This window comes from Epinephelus lanceolatus, chromosome 17 (assembly GCF_041903045.1).
Source record: "Epinephelus lanceolatus isolate andai-2023 chromosome 17, ASM4190304v1, whole genome shotgun sequence".
Taxonomy (NCBI): domain Eukaryota; kingdom Metazoa; phylum Chordata; class Actinopteri; order Perciformes; family Serranidae; genus Epinephelus; species Epinephelus lanceolatus.
In genome coordinates this window covers 5,768,148-5,787,809 of record NC_135750.1, presented here as the reverse complement: position 1 = coordinate 5,787,809, position 19,662 = coordinate 5,768,148, and the positions used below count along the sequence as shown (strand labels likewise).

At 41.3% G+C, this 19,662-nt stretch overlaps 1 protein-coding gene across 1 annotated transcript in view; it reads right to left on the bottom strand.

The window, feature by feature from the left end:
• The window catches only part of LOC117263148 (coiled-coil domain-containing protein 172), a 20,347-nt gene extending 685 nt beyond the window's left edge, over window positions 1-19,662 (bottom strand). Inside the window, exons 1-6 of the mRNA XM_078160904.1 lie at window positions 19,503-19,662; window positions 19,083-19,168; window positions 17,052-17,168; window positions 14,729-14,894; window positions 11,382-11,483; window positions 8,990-9,092 (exon numbers count right to left, since the gene is read on the bottom strand). Coding sequence (XP_078017030.1) covers window positions 8,990-9,092; window positions 11,382-11,483; window positions 14,729-14,894; window positions 17,052-17,168; window positions 19,083-19,168; window positions 19,503-19,581 — 653 coding nt within the window. The 5' untranslated portion in view covers window positions 19,582-19,662. The remainder of the gene's footprint in view (window positions 1-8,989; window positions 9,093-11,381; window positions 11,484-14,728; window positions 14,895-17,051; window positions 17,169-19,082; window positions 19,169-19,502) is intronic.

Below are 19,662 nucleotides of genomic sequence, written 5' to 3'. Positions count from 1 at the left end.
GTTTTGTGAGCTAACAGGAAGTAGGGTCTCTGTGATGTTTAGTGAACACTTGGCATGTGCATCTTTCTTCGAACATTTTGCTTTCCATGCCTTGCATCATTTTGCGATCTTTGTGACGTTCCCGCTGACTCCAAACAGCAAAAGAAACCAGGCTGAGGCAACTACTGTACCTGATCAAAGTACCTGAGGAGCTACAGGTTGACTCTGTTAATGCAAATGGATTTTGAAACAACACAGCCGAAGAGGGAAGAGAGTACGGAGCAGCATCAACAGTGACAGTCAACAGTGTTCCTTGGATTGATTGGCTGAGGTACCTGCAGTCCTGCTCTAACAAGCTGCAGTCAGAGTAGTCAGGTCCCTGTTAGTGTGTGTCTGATAGTGTTGTCCCTTAGGGGCTGGCTGCACAGAGGGGAAGGTATACAGAAGGCCTGAAGGGACATAATGACTAAGTATAGAAGGAACTGAAGCAATAAATCAAGATTAGAAAAGTCTCACGTTAAAAAATGATGGCATTGTACATTTTTGCAAACCATGAATATGTTAAGCTGCCTTAAAGGGATAGTGCACCCAAAAATGAAAATTCAGCCATTATCTACTCACCCATATGCCGAGGGAGGCTCAGGTGAAGTTTTAGAGTCCTCACAACACTTGCGGAGATCCAAGGGGAGAGGAGGTAGCAACACAACTCGGGTCCATGTCATTGGTCCGACAGCCCGTTGGTCCGACATCCCATTAGTTCGACCGTCCGCGGTGCTGAACGGCTCCCAGCGGGCATATTTCTACCTTGATGGTGCACCGCGACTGGCTCTGGGTCAGCTGGGAAAGGCTTGAGGCAGAGCAGGCTCACAGTTTATGTGTTTGCCACTTTCTTTTTCATTTTAACCCACACCATGATCTTTTCCTGACCCTAACCAAGTGGTTTTTGTGCCTAAACCTAACCAGACCTTAACCACAGGGCATCACGATGATTTCAGAACAACAGGACTTCGGAACAATGGGTTTAATATGGTCGGAACAATGGGTTGTCAGACCAATGGGCAGTTCCCCACAACTCCACCTAATGCAGGCTGACGGCGCCCCAGATTCAAACGTCCAAAAACACATACTTGAAACGACAAAATATCTCCATACTGCTCGTCCGTAGTGATCCAAGTGTCCTGAAGCCCCGACATAAAAAGTATCACCATCATCATTTTCCCACTGGGGAGAGTGCCACAAAAAGTGTTTGTTTTAACTGAGACATTTCAGTGTTTCCAGGCAGGATATGGCCCCCAAAATCTGGTAATTTAAGCCAAAATGTGATTTTAACCTCACCATAAGCAGTGGTTTTGTGCCTAACCCTACCCACACATTAACCATAGCAAGGTGAAATATAAAGTTTCAGCAAATCTGCTACTTAAAATACGAATGTAGCATCTCTATGGTTTTCAGAAAAGTACAATGCCAACATTTTTTCTGGCAATTGGTTAAAATAATTGAATTTAAGTAAATCTCAAAGGCCAGTTGGTAAATTTCAGGTAAGTGGTTGCAGGAAAAAAAATTCAAGATACGGGAGGATATACAGTAGGCAACATTTTGTCAGTAGTTCCATGTACTTTGGTGACAATATCTCCTTCAGAGAATCTATAAATTAAAATGTATTTTAAATACAAAATGTGACTCTTAAATCTTTGATAAATAAACAAGTAAATTTTTATAGGCCTACAATTTCAGACAAAGCCATAAAAAAGAAGATGGAGATACATAGAGGAGGAGGCTGCTGTTGCTTTGTTACAAACTAAACTGTCAGCTCTAAAATCAGTTTGCTCTCATGGTGGCAAAGTAAATATTTCACTATAATTTCATAAACATATATTAAATTGTATTACTCAGTTCACTTTGCCTCTGGAAAAAGCATCGGACTTTGGGTTTGCTGTACTTGAAGCCTTGGCTGTGATTTAACCGTGATGGCAGGTGTTTGAAGGATCTATACTGAGCTACACATGAATCTGAGACGAGTCACCTTTATCTTTCTTTTATTGGAAGTTAATGAAACAATAAAACAACTGAGCCACACTCGCGTTTTCACAGTGCCGTATCCAACAGCAGCGTTTTAAACTTTACACCTCTCTGTGGAACTTACAAATCAGATTTTTAAAGCGAGGATACTGTTCTGCAAACTGTAGAATTATGTTTCCAACAGCAGGATGGTTTTACAGATATTGGTGGTTTCTGCAGTTTAATATCAGATTTCTGCAGCGCAACGACATCTTCAAATGAGCCTTCACAAATAATGTAGCAGTAATATATCAATGAAGAAAATCCGACACTTTCAAAAATACATACAACTCCTAAATCACCAGTCCCGGGCACATTGAATATTTCAGGTATCGTTCTGTTCTGTTGTGTGACAGTGAACAATCTACGCCGGCAGCCAACCTGTTTTGCACACTGAACACTTTTTAAATGACTGTAGCACTCATTCAAATTGACGTGCATTCAATTTCCAACAATCAATAAGCAGAGAGTTAAATATGCGATTTAAAGAGACGCTGCATCGGCCAAGGACAGGATTGATGGTTTCAGTTCAGAATGGATGATCATAGGAATGACTGAGAGGAGGTCTCTCTACTCCAAAGCCACATCCTCAGCACTTCCTGAGGCTAATAAGCCCGCGGGTAATGAAGGACCTAGTATGTTTAATGAGGCTGATGGATGAACGGGACATGCTACCCACATGCATGATTTAAGGCAATGCTGGGAGAGGGAAGGCACGAGCAGAACAAGAAGAGGGAGGAAAGGACAGAGAAAAATAAATAAGGATGCAGCTGATTAAAGTGAAGGCGAGGATTATAACATGCCTGAGTTATACCTCGTCCTGACAACAGGACTGGTGAGAATACTTTTAATTAAACACTGAGAGAAAATATAAAAGGTAACAAACATTATGATGTCACAGTGAAGTTGACCTTGGATCTTTTGGATATAAAACGTCATCACGTTGTTGTTTTATCTTAGTGTGAAAGTTTGTCATAATTAGGGCATGAACTCCTAGCTTATGGGCAAAACAGGTTAGGTGACCTTAACCTTTGACCACCAGTCAAAATAGACCTTCGTGCCAAATTTTAAAAAATACCTTCCAGGTGTTCTCGAAATATCATGTTCACAAGAATGAGATGGATGCAAGGTCACAGTGACCTTGACTTTGGACCTTTGGCTACCAAAATTGAATCAGTTCATTCTTGAGTCCAAGTGGACATTTGTGCCAAATTTGAAGAAATTCCCTCAAGGCAGTCTTGAGTCATCCTGTTCACAAAAATGAGACAGATGAGGTCACAACAACCTCGACTGTTGACCCCCAAAATATTCGTTCTTGAGTCCAAGAGGACGTTTGTGCCAAAATTGATGGAATGTCCTCAAGGTGTTCTTGAGATATCATGTTCACAAAATGAGACTGACCCAAGGTCACAGTGACCTTTGACCACCAAAGTCTAATCAGTTTATTCATGTAGATGTTTGTGCCAAATTTAAAGAAAGTCTCTTGCCGTGTTCATGTTCACAAGAATGAGATGGATGCAAGGTCACAGTAACCTTTCCTTTTTACCTTTGGCTACCAAAATTTAATCAGTTCATCCTTGAGTCCAAGTGGACATTTGTGCCAAGAAGAAATTCCCTCAAGGCAGTCTTGAGTTATCCTGTTCACAAAAATGACAGATGAGGTCACAACAACCTCGACCGTCTAAGTGGACGTTTGTGCCAGAATTGATGAAATGTCCTTAAGGTGTTCTTGAGATATCATGTTCACAAAATGAGACTGATGCAAGATCACAGTGACTTTTGACCACCAAAGTCTAATCAGTTTATCTTTGAGTTCATGTGGATGTTTGTGCCAAATTTGAAGAAAAGTCTTTTACTGTGTTCTACACATTCACAAGAATGATATGGATGCAAGGTCACAGTGACCTTGACTTTGGATCTTTAGCCACCAAAATTGTATCTATTCATCCTTGAGTCCGTGGGAAAGTTTGTGCTAAACTTGCAAAAATTCCCTAAAAAGGCATTCTTGAGATATCAGGTTCCCAAGAATGAGACAGATGAGGTCAACACAACCTTAACTTTTGACCTATAACCCCCACAATCTAATTAGTTCATTCTTGAATCCAGTTGGATGTTGTGCCAAATTTGAAAAAAAATTCCCCCAAGGCGTTGTTTAGATATCGTGTTCATAAGACAAGACCCAAAACATAATGCCTCCGCCCACGGCTATTGTTGGCACAGAGGCATAAAAACTGACGGCTGAATTCACAAAGAATGGATCGTGTCTGCAGATGCTGATCATGTTTTGTACATAACTTGCAACTTTGCTTCGTCTCAAAGTCTGATTCATACAAGATACTGCACTGATGATATTACATCATAAACATGTCTATAAAGTTCTGAAGCTGAGTGCAATTTGTCTTTTCTTGCATCTAATTGCTTTTATTCATGTGGCAAAGTATAAATGTTTTCTTTGCACTAACAACACACATGGCAGAACAATGGCAGCGAGAAAAATAAATTTTGTATCGGCAAATAATTTCTGTCTCAGTCGAATCAGAAAGTGACATTCTCCTTACAAATGTCCGCTCATGACGTGCCTGGCATGATGACGCCTTCACCTGTCTACAGTCAATCATCACTGGAAAGTCTGGGCGTGACACCTCTCATTTAATGTCACAGTCAGTGTCCTGATGACTTTTTGGAAAGACTGAACTGAGTGTGACGGACTCATTTAAGTTGCCCGCATTAGTTAGTCTTTTAAGTCAGTTTATTATTAAGCAGTTTGTGTTTTAGTTTCTGTTTACTGTGTTCTTTCCCTCCTGTATTCCTGTGCCATCTTTCCCTCATTTACCTAGCTACAAACCTCTATCAGCCTCATTAGTCCTTTTTCCAGCCAATCAGCTCCCTTCCGCTCTCCGCCCCTTTTTCTCCACCTGTACTTCATCCCCTCGTCAGACTAGTTTGTATTTAAGTGCTAGTTTTCAGTTCAGTCTTTGTTGGATCCTTGATTTGGTTGTAAGCACTTCAGTTTGCTGGAATAAATAGCGGTCTAATCGACCTCCTGTTTGGTCCTCCTGCTCCAGGCTGACGATAAATGCTTGTCAGTTGCCACCAACTCTCATACAATGCTCATAATTTTATTGTAACTGCGTGCGGCTATTAGCGCTGATCTTTGTGAATTGGACTGTTTTTGCAATGAGGCTCATTTACATAGAAAAGGGTCCAATTCTGCGCCACATGTATTCATATAACCTCATTTAAATATGTGCAAATAGCACAGGAGTACCGAAGTGCTGTTTGCGTGGCAGATGCAGTTAGGGGTGCGTTTCATCGTTTGCAGACGCTTTGAGAATTACAGAGTTTTCTTTTTGCAATCCTGTAAACCCTATTGTCTCGATGGGTTTTGGGGATTTGTTAATCACTTCACATTCATAGTATTGGAGAGAAGACATTATCCAAAGTAGCGGCATCAGCAATAACAATGACCCTTCCTTCCTGGAACACTATTGATCTTCAGTCTTTAATTAAATAAAGGAAGTCTCTTTGTGGAGAAACTCAGTGGACCGGCACTCACCTAACAGTCATGTTTCAATAGAGGAGGCCCTCAATTCATATTCTGCAGCTGGTTCATATTCTACTGGGATGAGCAGGCACGTCTTTACCAGTGAAATCTACTCTAATCTAAACTCTAATCTAAGGAGATAAGAAATGTGTGAGTATTTATGAGTTTAGTTCTTAGTGTTTGGTAACAGCTTGTACTCTTATTGAGCTCTCTCTCTTAGAAATCCGTGCTCTCCCACTCACTGTCAAAGGTGCAGATTTAAAATATGTAGATTTGCTGTTATATGATAAACCAGTCTTAAATTACACCGTCTGGCTTTGTGATTTGATGACTGACCAAAGGCCCTTTACTGTTTTTGAAAAAAAAGGGAAAAAAAAGATGCTGTAATCTCATTTTTTACAGATGCCAATAGATGCCAATTAAGAAAAATCAGGATAAATTAGTCCATCTAGGGCATAAGGGGTCACTGCATAGTGTGATAAGTGTGCCTATTATGAAAATCATGCTCTGCTATCACCTTCACAGTCAACAAATCTCAATTGGAGATTATGGGCTGAGACAGAGCTCTCATTAAAACACCAAATGAGGGGATATATTTTGGAGGAATGGTGTTCATCCCTCCAGAAGGGCATAAGAGACTTGGAGAATCTATGTCCACAAAGTTGTTTTGGAGACTTGTGGTGAAGGAACACTTAACCAAGACACTTGATCTCACAGGACTTTACAGAAATCAGCTCACCAACACAGATCTTAAACGGGATTTATACTTGTGCGTCAGCTCTATGCAGAGCCTACGCCGTAGCCTACACATGTGGCCTACACTGTTGTGAGCATTTATACTTGTGCAGTGGTGTGTCTGTGTCACTCTGCAGTTACACCTCCAACACACCAGTTGGTGACAGAGTTTCTGTGAAGTGCTGTAAAGTTTAGTTGATTCAAAACACACATTAAACACACATTAAACATGACTTAACAGAGACAATTTCAAACACAAATCAGCTTCACTATAACTCGCATCATTCACAGACAAACACTTGTCTTTATCTGAACACATTTCCCCCACAAATACAACGTGCTAATGTTTTTAGCACAAGCCTATGGCATTTTACATTGTATAAATTAGCCTAGCGACTAGCGGAGATTTCCTCTGCGCATATCAAATCAAATCAAACTTTATTTATATAGCGCTTTTCATACATAAAAATGCAACACAAAGTGCTTCACAAGATAAAAAAAACAAAACAATGAAAAACCCGCCCCTCTCACCCCCCACATATAATACACAGGCACTGAGGCACCAGGTGAGGAAAAACCACCTATGGGGAGCCATCCACACCGACGGCCACAGGGAGCGCCGCCACAGAGACCACCCCAACCCAGATAGACCGGGGTGGACTCCACACATGGTGCAGAGCCCCCCAGTCCTCCGGGCCCGAGGGATCTCCAGGACAACGTCCCCGCAGGCAGACCGGACACACCTCCCAGTGTGGAGGCCCCCCATGAGGAAACACTGGAGCTAAAAACTAAAAGACTAAAAGACAATGGGATAAAAACAAGCATAAGATAGAAAAATAAAGAGTTAAAAATCAAAAATAATAAAATGCATAAGGATTTAAAAGTAGATCATTAAGAACATTAGACATTAAAACATAAATAAAAATAAATAAAATATAAAATAAAATATGATGAAAGAAGAGTAGAAGAAATCAGTTAAAAGCCAAATTAAAAAGGTGAGTCTTGAGCCTCCGTTAAGACATTTAAAAACTAATAAAAGAACCTTAAAATCAATCCTGAAACACACAGGGAGCCAATGCAGCAATTTTAAAATCACTCTCTGGTCTTCGTCAGCACACGTGCGTCTGAGTTTTGAAGTAATTGTAGATTGGATGATTGTCTTTTTGGGAAGACCAGAGAGCAGGGCATTACAGTATTCTGGCAAGAGATAAAAGCATGCATCAGCACCTCTGTGTTAGCCTGAGAGAGAAACGGGCGGACTCTGGCTATATTCTTGAGATGATAAAAACCTGTCTTTGTTACATGAGGTCAGGATAAATCAATAAAGCTCTGCTTTGTTGTTTCACAATTTATTGTTTCTTATCTGTGAAACTTCCACTGAGGGCAATGGTTTCAGCTCACACAGCTGGTTGAATATCAGCAAAGTTTCCCTTTATATTCATTGTCTTGTGTGGCGATCGGCAGTGATGTGGTGGTTCACTTTTACACTGTGAAGCCTATAGTTCGGCTTCAGCTTCTAATTATCTTTGTCTTTTTAACCTGCTGTTGCTGCTGAGTCAGTTTGACATCCTGGATATATCCTTCAAACACAGGCTGTAGACCCCTCTGTCTGCTTCTCTCTGGAATCACTCTTTCATTTTTACGAAAATATGATTCTTCAGGGAGTGCAGTTGGTGACAGTGTGGGCTCCATGCTTACGGCAACAGCTTGTCTGACCATCACAAAGGGGCGGGGCTTAGCGAAGGGTCAATTGGCGAAGTACCCCTATATAAGGAGGGATGTTCATGTTGCTCCATGTGTTCACTTTACACATTAAAGTTTGGTTTTAGTGAAATCATGTTTTCACTGAATCAAACTGTATTTTTGTTGGATAAGCATTCAGTGTAAAAGCTGAACTCTGAGCCCCTCATTCATTTCCCTAACAAACCTCCTGCATCAATCACATCAGCCTCAGTTTCTTTCTCCCCACTTGTTGACTGAATGAAATACACCGCAGATCAAAGCCTTAATTAAGCCAAATGGTCTTAATGCTCTGTTATTTACACTTGTAGATCTGGAGTCCAGCCAGCAGGGCACAGAGAGAGAAACACAGACGGGAGCTGGGCTCACTGGTCTATTCAGCACTTCTCACAGTATGATTCACTTCTGCTCTGCATAAATAACACCTTCTATCTAATGGGCCTGCAGAACGCTGCGTCATATTGTGCTGTTAACACTGTCATTCTCCTCTTGTCCTTTTCTAAGAGCATTTAGCAACACACGAGTGGCTGCAGCTATTAGTGCTCCATGATTTTTATCAGTTATACTGTATAAAAATCAGAGTTTTGGTGATGAGAGGACAGTGATTGCACTTTTAACTAATTAAAAATCACAGCTGCTCAGCAGGAATATTTAGAATATCAGACGGCTGTAAGGAAAGCCTGTGAATTAACATTTTTTATGAGCCGCTAAATAGCTTACTGCTGTGTTTACACTTTGTTTTGTTCTATTTTTCTCCTTTGAGTTTTATTTGCTTTTATTCCCCCGCAGCGTTTACTGTTTACTTCTTTATGCCTCGTAAGGATTATATACTGTGACATAATTTAATTGAAAGCAAATCAGGTACTGTATACTGCGTCTGCGTGTCCAAATATATGAACCTCTCTCAGCAGCCAGACAGTTGATGAGACTCACCTCAGACAGGTGCTGTCAGTGCGAGGTTTCTGACTGACAAACAGGCTCTCGGCTCGCAGAGATTCTGTCACCGCTTCAGCCTCAATCAACTGCTGATCCAGCTCTGCAGTCAGGAGTGATAAATCAAACGCCAAATCACTTTCCTCAAACACGACAGACACAGGTGCACTGTTAACGCATTTGCTGAGGTGGCTGAGACAATGGGACACAGTCTGGTTTATACAATACCCCCCCAACACCATAACTATGGGATGTTTTGACTGTAAGAGCTCTGACACTTGAGGCTGACTGTCGGCTGTTGGTGAGCCTCTGTCATCCTAGTTTTTGAGGTGTGTCCAGCACTTTTGGCACTAGTCAGTCCTTTAGGATTAGGCATGTTGAATCGGCGGCAGGGCTGGCCTGGCAGAGACCGTTGGTGAGAGGAAAACACTCTGATTGGCAGTTCAGCTCAGTGCATGAGAAGAGATATGGAAGTGAGGAGCGCAAACAAACTACTAAAGTCAAGATGGCGTCACATCCAACACATTCTCACTCCGACCTCATCACATATTGGCGTTTGGTCATGGACTTTCTACATACACATACGACGTCCAAGGTACCCTGGGTGTGTTGGTTGTTGACGTTCTGGGACACCGTGTCAACTTCAGCCTGTTACATGCATTCAAAATACAACACAAAAGCACTACGTCGGTACAACACCGCAAATTGACATTTTTTTTCCTTCACCAACACACGCACGTGGTTGAGTTTAGGATAAAAGAACAGGGTTTGTCTTTACAATCTTACAGGATGTGAACGCTGCTCTCTGGGGTGAAAGTCGGTGTTTGCTGGACCCATTCACCCATGATCCCACTGAATGGACAGAGGTGACATACTTGATATTTACAAACATTTGACAGACCTACCAGGTAAGATCAAAACCACATTAGTGTCAGCCTCTACAGTTTGTCTTGCCAAATTAGTGACATGCTTGCTGAAAACTTGACGTTGGGCATACTGAATGTCAGGATCCCAGTTTTCCCATCCTTCCTGCAGATTCCTTATTGCTCAGAAGCTCAGGGTTTCAGTTAAGCCGCTTATGAAAAATTAGTTTTGGGTTCTTTATCTTGTTAGAAGTGCACCCCAGCACACAGCATTGTTTGCTAGCAGACTTAAGTGACAAAGAGGCACCTTCATGCAAAACAAAGTCAATGAAGATCGACAAATTGTTTTCCCCTACAGTGGAGACAGGAAGTAAGTTCGCTCTGTCTCTGTGGAGAGTTATTTCCTCTCATACAGGCGCAAAACGTACATGCCAGTTGGCCGTTAGCTGTAGTCTTGGTTGTGCGTTCATGTGCAACATTTTGGCCGAGACACAGGCGACGTGAGGCCATCAAACAGTCAGTCTTTGTCGCCGCTAGTTATTTGATGTTTGGTGGGTCTGGGTCTTCAGGCACTTGACTTTTCCCACTCCAAAGGAGTTGCTCTCATGGATCAGTTACTTAAACTGGACTTCCTGGATACTATTTCCTCGCTGCTCATCCTTGCTGCCAATGTTCTCCAGTGGCCACTCCTGGTATTGCAGCAAAAAAAATCCCCTGAGGCCCAATTATGAGTCTTCTGTTCTGTTATCTTCTGTTATTTCTGATCCATGGAGACTTTATATTTGTTAAACTTTCCTTGAACCAAGCAAAGCAATTTAAAAATCCACGACATCATCACAATGTGAAGTGGATGAGCCAAGCGGAAACTTGCTGGCAGAACTGCTCACATTCAGTGGGCTGCACACTGCAGAAGTAAACCTGGAAGCAATACATTTTTGTTGGCGCATGCATAAGGCGAATGGAATGAAAAGGCGCCATCTTGGGATCCAGTATGGAGGTATTACTATACATGATGCCTCAAACCAGTAAAACACATCAGTGCAGCTGTACTATTTTTGTTCTGACTTCATCTAACCTGTGCGTGTACTGGATAGCTTCCAGCGAAGAATACATACAGTATAAGTTGGAGTATAACCCCTTTAACGCAGATTTAAATTAATAAAAAAAATCACACCATCATTGCAGAGCCTTCCAACCTGGCCACAAAGCCAGAAACATATTTTATGTTTAACATCTGGACTCAAGATTCTGTACAACAACAACAATGCTGACTCTGCTGCATTTGTAATTTCTAGATGACTCTTTCTCTCTAGCTTTAAATTCTGTCAAACAGAAGATGGAAATGAGCCGAGAAACTGATGGTCTGCTATTGGCAGTGTGCGAATGAAACAACAAAGGAGCTTGTCAAGCGTGTTGCAGATAAAAGAAAACTGTCAGCAGTCAGTCGGCGGTGTAAAAAAGTGCAGTCGCTTTACATGCGCTCTCTCAGAACCACATCATCTGACATAAATTGAACAGTTGGTGTTCACCTTTCTGGATGTTTTCCAGGCCCTGCAGTTGGAGCTGGAGCGCTCTCTTCTCCTGCTGCACGGCGCTCATGTGACTGTTCCTGCGGCTCATCAGCTCCATCTCTGATTGTAGAGGGAGAAAGAGACGGATCCTGCTCAGGCCTCGAGACTGACTGAGTAAGAATCACCAGGAGGGCTCAACTTTCCATTCAATTTTTTATAACTGCTCAGTGGAAGAAAACTTTTTTACTTTCAAGGGAATGCAACATGGGCATTTTTTTTTAAATTCACTTTAACTGAACAATCAGAAAATGTTATTCCCTTGAGCCCAGACATAATACATTATCTGAAGACACTGGTGCTTATTGGTTACAGGAGCTTTACCCTTAATCCTGTAGAACTAATGAAAACGTTGCTAGGCTTTAAAACAAATACAATATATTGCACTTTTATAAACCATTGCCACTGCAATTTCTGAACAAATAATTCCAATAATCACACTAATTCTTGGTTAAACATAATGATTAAATTACTGCTTGCTTTCCTTCCCTTGTCTTTAAAACAACTGTATTTTACCCAGCTAACTCAGCTTTGTTTCAGTGTTGTCAAAACTCTTTTTAACTTTTTGATATTTCACTTTCATTGCTAATAATTTGACCACACACATGAATGGTGGGATGTGAAGAACCAGAGTCTCATTAGTGCTGCAGAGGTCAGGCGTGTTACAGTCTGAGCTGCAAAGAATTTAAATAACATGAACTCATAAAATGAGGGACTTTACACCTCAGGAGGTTTGTGCTTCGCTCTGTCGCCTCGTTTGTTAAGACACAAAGGAAAACCAAGTCCTGGACTAAACTGACTTTTATCTATAAATATAAGATTTAGTCTGTTCGTTTGTTCTTTCTCTTTGTGTATTTCTGTGCACATTATGACAGAGAAATACTGATGAGATGGACAGATTTAGCACATACATGGTAGTGTGCTCTCTCATGGACACAAGTATTTGGTGTATTTTCATGATGTGTTTTAGCAGCTGCTGCTTTCACATGAAGCAGTTCAGTTCATTTGGTCTAGACCAAGGGAAAAAAATCATACATTGTAGGGCTGAGTCAAATACTCAGATGAAACAAGTATCTATTACAGATAATGTACTCTTAACAAGAACGAATATCGTCTAATTAAAGTGTGTCATTATCTGTATTCATGATAAAGGAAATCCTTGTTTCAGTAGCTGTGTTTAATCTATTTCTCTTTTGATAACAAACTATCTGAAGCTCGGTTCTGGGACTGTTCTGTAAATACTTTTCTCGTAAGTAATAAATATTGCCACCTCTGATCAATCCATATAAATTTCAGGTGTAAAATAACAACTTCTGATTAGGCCCAACCCACTTTCGATTTAAACTGCACCCACTTTTGGCATAAACCCCGCCCATTCCGAGTGCAGATACAGATAATTTAGTTGGTTGAACAGATACAGGCACAGATACGATGAATGGTGTACTCGCTCATCTCTATTACAGTGGTGCATTTAAGACCTAGCCCACATGGGCACAATTATTTTTGAAAATGGGGTTTTTCCCTTCTTCGTTCTCAAAAAAAATTCCGGTCTACACAAACACTATTTTAAAATTTTCTCTGTCTAAATGAAAACACCAAAACACAGTTGAAGCGCTATCAAGAGCATGCTAAACCGTCTGGAAGTGATATACAGGGTTCCCACACATTTTCATGGACAAAATTTAAAATTTTTTCCACGTCTTTCAGGGACACGAACACAACTGTAAAGTACTCTTTACTCCAATTGTTAATTATTTTATTATAGGCAGTCCTTGGACACAGACCAATAGAGCTTCCAGAGTGGGGAAGTGACAGCCGGGAGGTCAGTCGGCCCTTTGGTTCATTTGTTTGAACAAGAACGCTCCGTACCTCCGAACTACAAGGCTCTACTTTCAGAACAGTTGAAATTAAAGACAACTGCACACTGGCGCTCCCAGTGGCAGATCGAACACCCTATGCTGCCCATTTCAATCGCCCCATTTCAAAAATGAGGTACAATTTAAAAAGTATTAGTGGGGTATCAGTACGGAAATGTTGGGGTTCATGACCCTACATGTTTAGTCACACCTTCACAACATTACTTTTCTTGCCCCACCTTTCCGGCATTTTTCAAACATATCAAACTCTACTAAAACATAATTCCAGCTAGCGGGCACACATGAAGGGAGAGACGAACTGCAGCAAGACAATGAAGAAACATACGTGATGACAAACAAAACGTTGCCAAGCATCGACGCATATTAGAGCTGTGTTACGTCACCAGCTACAGAAAATAAATTTGGCATTATGTTTCTCAAAGTGGAATGTTTGTGGGAACCCTGGATATAACCCTAACACTAAAGCCATGCAAAGACAAAGAAGAGAAAGATGCCTGCCAATCAGACGCCTGAAAAAAGCTGTTATTATCATTATTAATTGGGAATGATTCACAGCTTATTACTGTGGAGTTGTGATCTGTCAGAGTTGGTTCCAAAAACAGCAGTTTAACAACTTATGACCTATTAATTAGGGAAAATGCCCATGCTGGCGTGCATACATGTTACTATGGTTACCAAATGATTTGCAAAGACTGGTTATATACACAGAATTATGCAGATAAAGAGTGCTTCTTTAACAAATTTCACGATCAGCAGAGGGTTTACTAGTAGTTTAGTTTTTGAAATCACGCTAAAAAATCTATCATAAATTTCTGTGGTTGGTTGGTTTGCTTTCACACCACAAACAAACCGCACCAGAGTCTGCTTGTTGGCTGAGCGACACCTCCCTTTTCAACTGGTGTCTGTTCAGTTGTTTGACACCAGACCAAAGGAGCTGAACTAACCCGAGTTTGTTTTAACCAAACCAAACGGGTAAGGTGTGAGAACACCCTTTAGCGTCCAGATGGGCAGATTTTCTTTTTCCATTACGATAAACTGTTCAAAAACTGTCCAGCTTCTCTTACTGTGTGCATCTATTGAACGTCCCTGCATTATTATGCAATACAGCTGCTATATTTTCACTCCACTCAGTAATGAATCTCATTACATATTCCTGATATCAGTTTTACTATCATTCTCTAACCACCATCTATAAATTTAACCTGAAATCACACCAACTACTGACTACACTGTGTCAGCGACATGCTGTCAACATGTCAGGGACCATGAGCGTCATTATAATTCATCTACTCACTACCACTTATTCATCTACTTATACCACACAGTATACCAAGACATAAATAACAGCTTTGAATGAGCGGTCAGGGCCACATCTGCCTTAAATAACATCTGCCTACTGTGACAACAGTGCAGCTGACAGTCTTTTATGACCTTTGTATAATGAGTCCACCTCCCTCTCCAGGTCCAGGATCTCAGTGTGTGTTTGGCTCTCGAACACTACCCCTCTGTTTCCTCGAAGACTGAAGTCACTGTTGAACCTCGAGATCTCCTGAAGGAAGTTTTTCTCTTCTTCTGTACACTCCCACTTTATCTTGGCCTGGTATGAAAAGAGGGATCATGGGAAATGCTTCCAACAATAACACAAACACAGCTGCTTCAGATGCTACAACAACCTCTAATGCTGCTACTATCCACTGAGATTACCACAGGAAGTCAAGAGCTTACAGTATTGTCTGACTTATGTGCAATATTTAACACTTTTTATCACTATTTTGACATTTTCTGAATCTTTCAAAAGCTCTGTAGTGCAGGGAATATAACAACTAAAAAAACGTTGTTGACCTGACACACAATGGTTGACTGAGAGCTTCTATTCCAAATAAAGCTGAGTCAGTTTGTGTACTCAGTTTGTGTGTTTGTCTACATAGTTTACACCACTAATACTTAACCTGCCACCTCTGGATCAAATCTGGGTGACAGGTGGCCACCACCCCCATCATTTTTTAGGTCACAGTAAAAAATAAATTGATTCCCACTTAACTTTTTTGTTGTTGCTGGACTTTGAAGGTTATTAAGTTGTCAGAGAACATAGAAAGCATCGAAATACAGGGGAAGATCCCCTGGACCTACAGACAGAGATCAGGCTTAAGTCCAAAACACACCGGCGGCATGTCAAAAAATACGCCCCTATTATTTTCATTGTATAACCCCACACCAGCAGCAGCTAGATGCGCGTCGGGGCTCCGGGATACACCAAACCACAGCCTCCCTGCCCCCAGAATTAAATGCATCTTCCCTGCGCTCACTCTCTGTTTGTACATACCAGCTCCCATAGCAGCTCTTCTTCTTTTCTCTGATGGCAGCTCCGCACCATGGATGATAAAGAGAACTCAGTAGCTGTTGTTGGGTCTCATGTGTGACGAAGAGTGGATGAGGACAGACTTGTTGTTGAGGTCGAGAAATATCCCAAATTAAATGGCCCACAATCTTGTCATTAGGCTATAAAGACAACAGCCAAAAGGGAGAGTCATAGCTCTGGAGATCAGCTCGTCAGGTGAGGAATCAAGTTTAAGTAGGGGCTGTCCTCACATGATTTTAAGCTGATGCAGAGGTCAAAGAGGTACAGATCTCTAAGTGAAAATAGTCATAACTTTGCGTGGCCATCTGCTCACAAGCTGCAGTGCGACACATCCGGGGTGTTTCTCAAAGTCAAGTAAGGATTCTCAAATGGCTGAATTTCAAGGATGGTAGGTCATTAAATCCCACCTAGGGACTGTTCCAACTGTCAAGGATCCTTCAAATTGTACTGAGGTCAGAGTCCTTCATTCAGAGAATTTTCAAGAATGCATGTGTGTATCCTCGGCAGGTAACCTGGAAATCCAGATGCCCCGCCCCTAGCAAATTCTAATTTGCACTGCACAGGGATCTGGCCCCGACAAGCAGAGCCCGCTGAATCGCCTATCGGACCAATCAGATCAGTCTATCTGACAGAGGCGGGCTCTGGGCGGGCGTAACGTGATGAGGACAGCGCTACACCGTAGGAGTCGAAAAGTAAACAGCCAAGATGGCAGCTGCCAAAGGACCTTTGGAATAAACGCTAAGCCAACTACACTTATCTTTTTCCATGAGAGGGGAACAGAAGACTGCCCTAGAAGCCTTTGTTTCCAGGAAGGACGTTTTTGCCGGTTTGCCGACAGGATACAGCAAAAGCATAATATATCAGTTAGCCCCACTGGTCGGCAAACAAATGGGTCTCAGTGCAATGAATACGACACCTTGTTTTTTGCTCTGATTGGCCATCGTGCTATCCAATTGCGTGCGGTGGCATTTGAAATGCCTCAGTTAGTGCCGCCCCTTGGGTAGGAAGGGTGTATCGTGAGGGCCAGACTCAAAATCTTTCTAGATTTGAGTCTGGATTTCCAGGCTACTCAGCAGGTATAACGTACCCATAATTCTTTGAACACAGTTTGCTGGAAGTCAAACACCCCTGCTTACACCTTGGGGCTGCGACAAAGCTGAGTGAGGACAGCACAAGTTAAAAGTTGAAAACAGGCAATTCATTCACTATACATACTAATAAATATCATATGTTGTTTCGGAACTGGCCCCTGGCCTCTTGTCTTTTTGTACAAGTGGCCCCGAGGCAAAGTAAGTTGAGTATGCCTGGTTTACACACTATAAGCTATCCAGGTATTCATATTACACATAACCAATATAACATACGATGTAAATATTGATTCAGGCTCCAACCCACCAGACGTTCCCTAAGTTGACTGTTCTGGCAGAGCAACTCCTCAATTTGCTTCAACATCTGGTCTTCACATTTCTTCATCAGGTCATGCTGCAGCCTCATCGCGGACAACTGCTGAGCCTGGAGCACAAAGACATGAGTGGGCAGTTACAGTGAGACTCAATGTGACAGACAGATGAGAGGAACGTACATGACTGATGCTTTACACGTGAGAGACGTGTTAGTGATGCCACAGAAGGAGTTGTAGGAGTGGCAGCTGGCAGCTGGCACCATCACCGTGCTGCATACTGTACAAGTTGACATGTTAGTAAAGCTTACCGGGAAACGGTGGACAAAAATGACCTGTTTCTTTTTCAACACAATTATATAGGTATATATGTAATTCACTTTCAAACTTTTCTTGTTTAGTTCCTGTTGTCTCTTTATCCTGTGTGATTATACCGTACACCCCAAAAGAAAAAAAACTGCCAAATTATGTAGGAGGGTAAAATCGCGGAGGGCGCTGTTTAAAGATGTCTTTCAGTGGAGTTTTCAGTCTGTTACTCGAGCTGTCAACGAGGAGCTGAGTTCATTGTTTCTTATACGGTAGTGGAGGAGCATTCTCAGCGAGCACAATCAGCTTCCAAGTTTTCTAAACACTGTAATTATCTTAAGACAGCTCTCATAAACTGTAAGACGTTACATCATGAGAGCTGTAAACACGCTGTGCTGTAAACATGCCCTGCATATCTGTATGATGTAAACAGTTTCAATATTCCGCTCACTCCGAAGGGGTCAGAAAAGGTATCCGTGTCCTGTGTTCTCAGCCTGATAATTCTCACACAGACACTGCATTGTGTTCAGCTACCTTTTTAATTAGCCAGAGTAATTTGCTCTTTTGATCAGATGTCAACTTTAAACACAGGAAGAAGTTCGCATTATTTCTGAGAGGTCAACGAGCCCGTCTTTGACATCATATCTCACACATGCTAAAAGGTTTCGCTAATGTTATCCGGTGGAAATTAGCCATTGATTTTGCAGGGGCACTTTCAATGTGCAGTGTTGATGAAACGAATGGGAGTGATTAAGTGATTTAAATCATAAAGCAGATCAGCTCATCAATATGCCAATATGCACTTATCTGCCTCATGTCAATGCCACTTACACTGCATGCTGCCTCAAGGTAAAGCACATACTACTGTTATTTTTTATCTTTGTACATTTTACAACAAAACAACTGTTTTACATTCACACTATAAAAAATAACATAATAAATAAAATAAAGATTTCCCAGTTTTATAAACGAATCCTACTGGATGGGCAGACAAATAGTATATTTCCCTCCTGACACAACAGACAAAAGACAAAATAGTAAATTATTAATACATCATGTTACTCTACCTTGTGCAAAAACCCCAGATGAACTCTTAGTGTATTTAGAGTGGGTTCGCAGTGGCACACCGATTTCACAGTATACCATGGTATGAAAATTGATGATTAACATGCAAGTGGATGCAGAATCTCACCTTTGATTTATTTATTTTCAGAAGGGATACTTTTTACACATACTTCCAGTAAAAAAATATTTAAAGTGTCAGTTATAACGAAGCATTTAACCAAAAAAACCCTCTGTTTTCGTTCCTGTAAGGGTCATTGTAACTGATAATAGCCTAATAACTGTATATTACAGTATACCCAGATACCATTAAACCGTCATATTTTCTGAGATGGGTCTCATGGGTCTCGGAGGAAAATAAAAAATTAAAGTGTGTGGGCAGATTTGTTTGTTTACTGAATAGTCATAGCACCCTGCAGAGTAGCTACCTTGTGCTAAAACCTATTAATGAATGCTAATTTAGACCTATTAGTAATGTTATTAGGCTAATTTAGACTTAATAGGCTGTGTAACCTTCATTATAAAGCACTCCTGACAGATTTTTGACAGATTATTTTTGGATAGTAAAGGTGCAGACCCCAGCTCTAGTCACAAAATATCTTCATAATTCAGATATTAGCGACAAATAAATGAGAAAACAAACTGTTTTGCAGTGTCACCTTTATATCAATTTCCTCACGAGTCCTTTCACACTTGCCAGTGGTGCTCTTGATCCTCTCATTGCATCTGCTGATGGCTGTTTTGACTGAAATAAAGAGAACTGGTGGTTAGCTAACAGGCTAAAGTCTGGCCTAGGTTAGCTAACAGGCTAACCTGCAAAAAAACATACAATGCCATACACTGAGCAAGCTGAGCACTAAGCTAATGCAAGCTATTAAACCAGACAGAAATACTCCTAAGACAATGTTAGCTGAGTGACCTGAGGGTGGATAAAGACAGATGTTACCCTTAGCTAACTACTTCTGTTGCTAACGTGGCTAGTTAGCATTGCAGCTAGTCTTCCAGTGTTAGCTTACATGCTATAGCTAATTTTGCTAGCTTAACATTAAATTAGCAAGCAGGCACAAAGTTAGCCTTACCTTCTTTGAGTTTTTGTGTCTGCTCAGTTAACTGTTGTTCAGTTAGGAGGATCTGTTTAAAGAGTGTGTCTAAACTCATTTTAATAAGTCGAATCAAATTAATAAATCCTACTGTTAGTCAGTCCCCTGTTACTAATTCAGTCAGCACTACTCGTAAGGC